General features: G+C 65.0%; 1 protein-coding gene across 1 annotated transcript in view; it reads right to left on the reverse strand.

Annotated features, from left to right (window-relative positions):
• Window position 1: 1 nt before the first annotated feature.
• Window positions 2-503, reverse strand: part of MFSD12 (major facilitator superfamily domain containing 12) — a gene marked incomplete at its 3' end in the record, with an annotated part of 7,890 nt that continues 7,388 nt past the window's right edge. Inside the window, exon 9 of the mRNA XM_009323004.1 lies at window positions 2-119. Within this exon, the coding sequence (XP_009321279.1) occupies window positions 2-119 (118 nt within the window). The remainder of the gene's footprint in view (window positions 120-503) is intronic.

A 503-nucleotide genomic window follows, 5' to 3' on the forward strand; every position in this document is an offset into this window, starting at 1 on the left:
GGATGGGCCAGACCATGATGCAGCACAGAGAGGCGATGGCAGCGATGGCAATGCCTCCGGTGACCAACACCATCACCCAGTGGTAGAAGCTGATGCAGGCAGGGCAGCAGAGCTCCGTCCTGCAGGGAGAGGGCAGGGACGTGGCTTGGTGGCCAGGAGCGGAGCCTGGCCCAGTGCTGCCCAAGTGCCCTGGGGCTGCTGATAGCGGTCCCACATCCTCGGCGTCAGGACTGGTTCACACTGGGACGTGAGGGAAAGGTCCAGGGCCAGGAGAGAGGGCAGCACCCTGAACATTGAGATCCCCAGCCCCTTCATGCGTCCCAGAGATGCAGCCCTCATCGAGGGCCAGAAGAGAAGTCGAGGAAGGATTTCAGACGAGTCAGAGCTGGTTTCCACCCGTGTCTCTCGCTCCGAACCAGGGATGTTTGCTGCCTGGCCCCCAGGCGATGTGGCGGGGGGTGCCCCCGGGGGGGGTTTCTTCCCCCCCGGGACCCCTCCCGGCC

Source organism: Pygoscelis adeliae, unplaced genomic scaffold, assembly GCF_000699105.1.
Source record: "Pygoscelis adeliae isolate BGI_AS28 unplaced genomic scaffold, ASM69910v1 Scaffold284, whole genome shotgun sequence".
NCBI lineage: Eukaryota > Metazoa > Chordata > Aves > Sphenisciformes > Spheniscidae > Pygoscelis > Pygoscelis adeliae.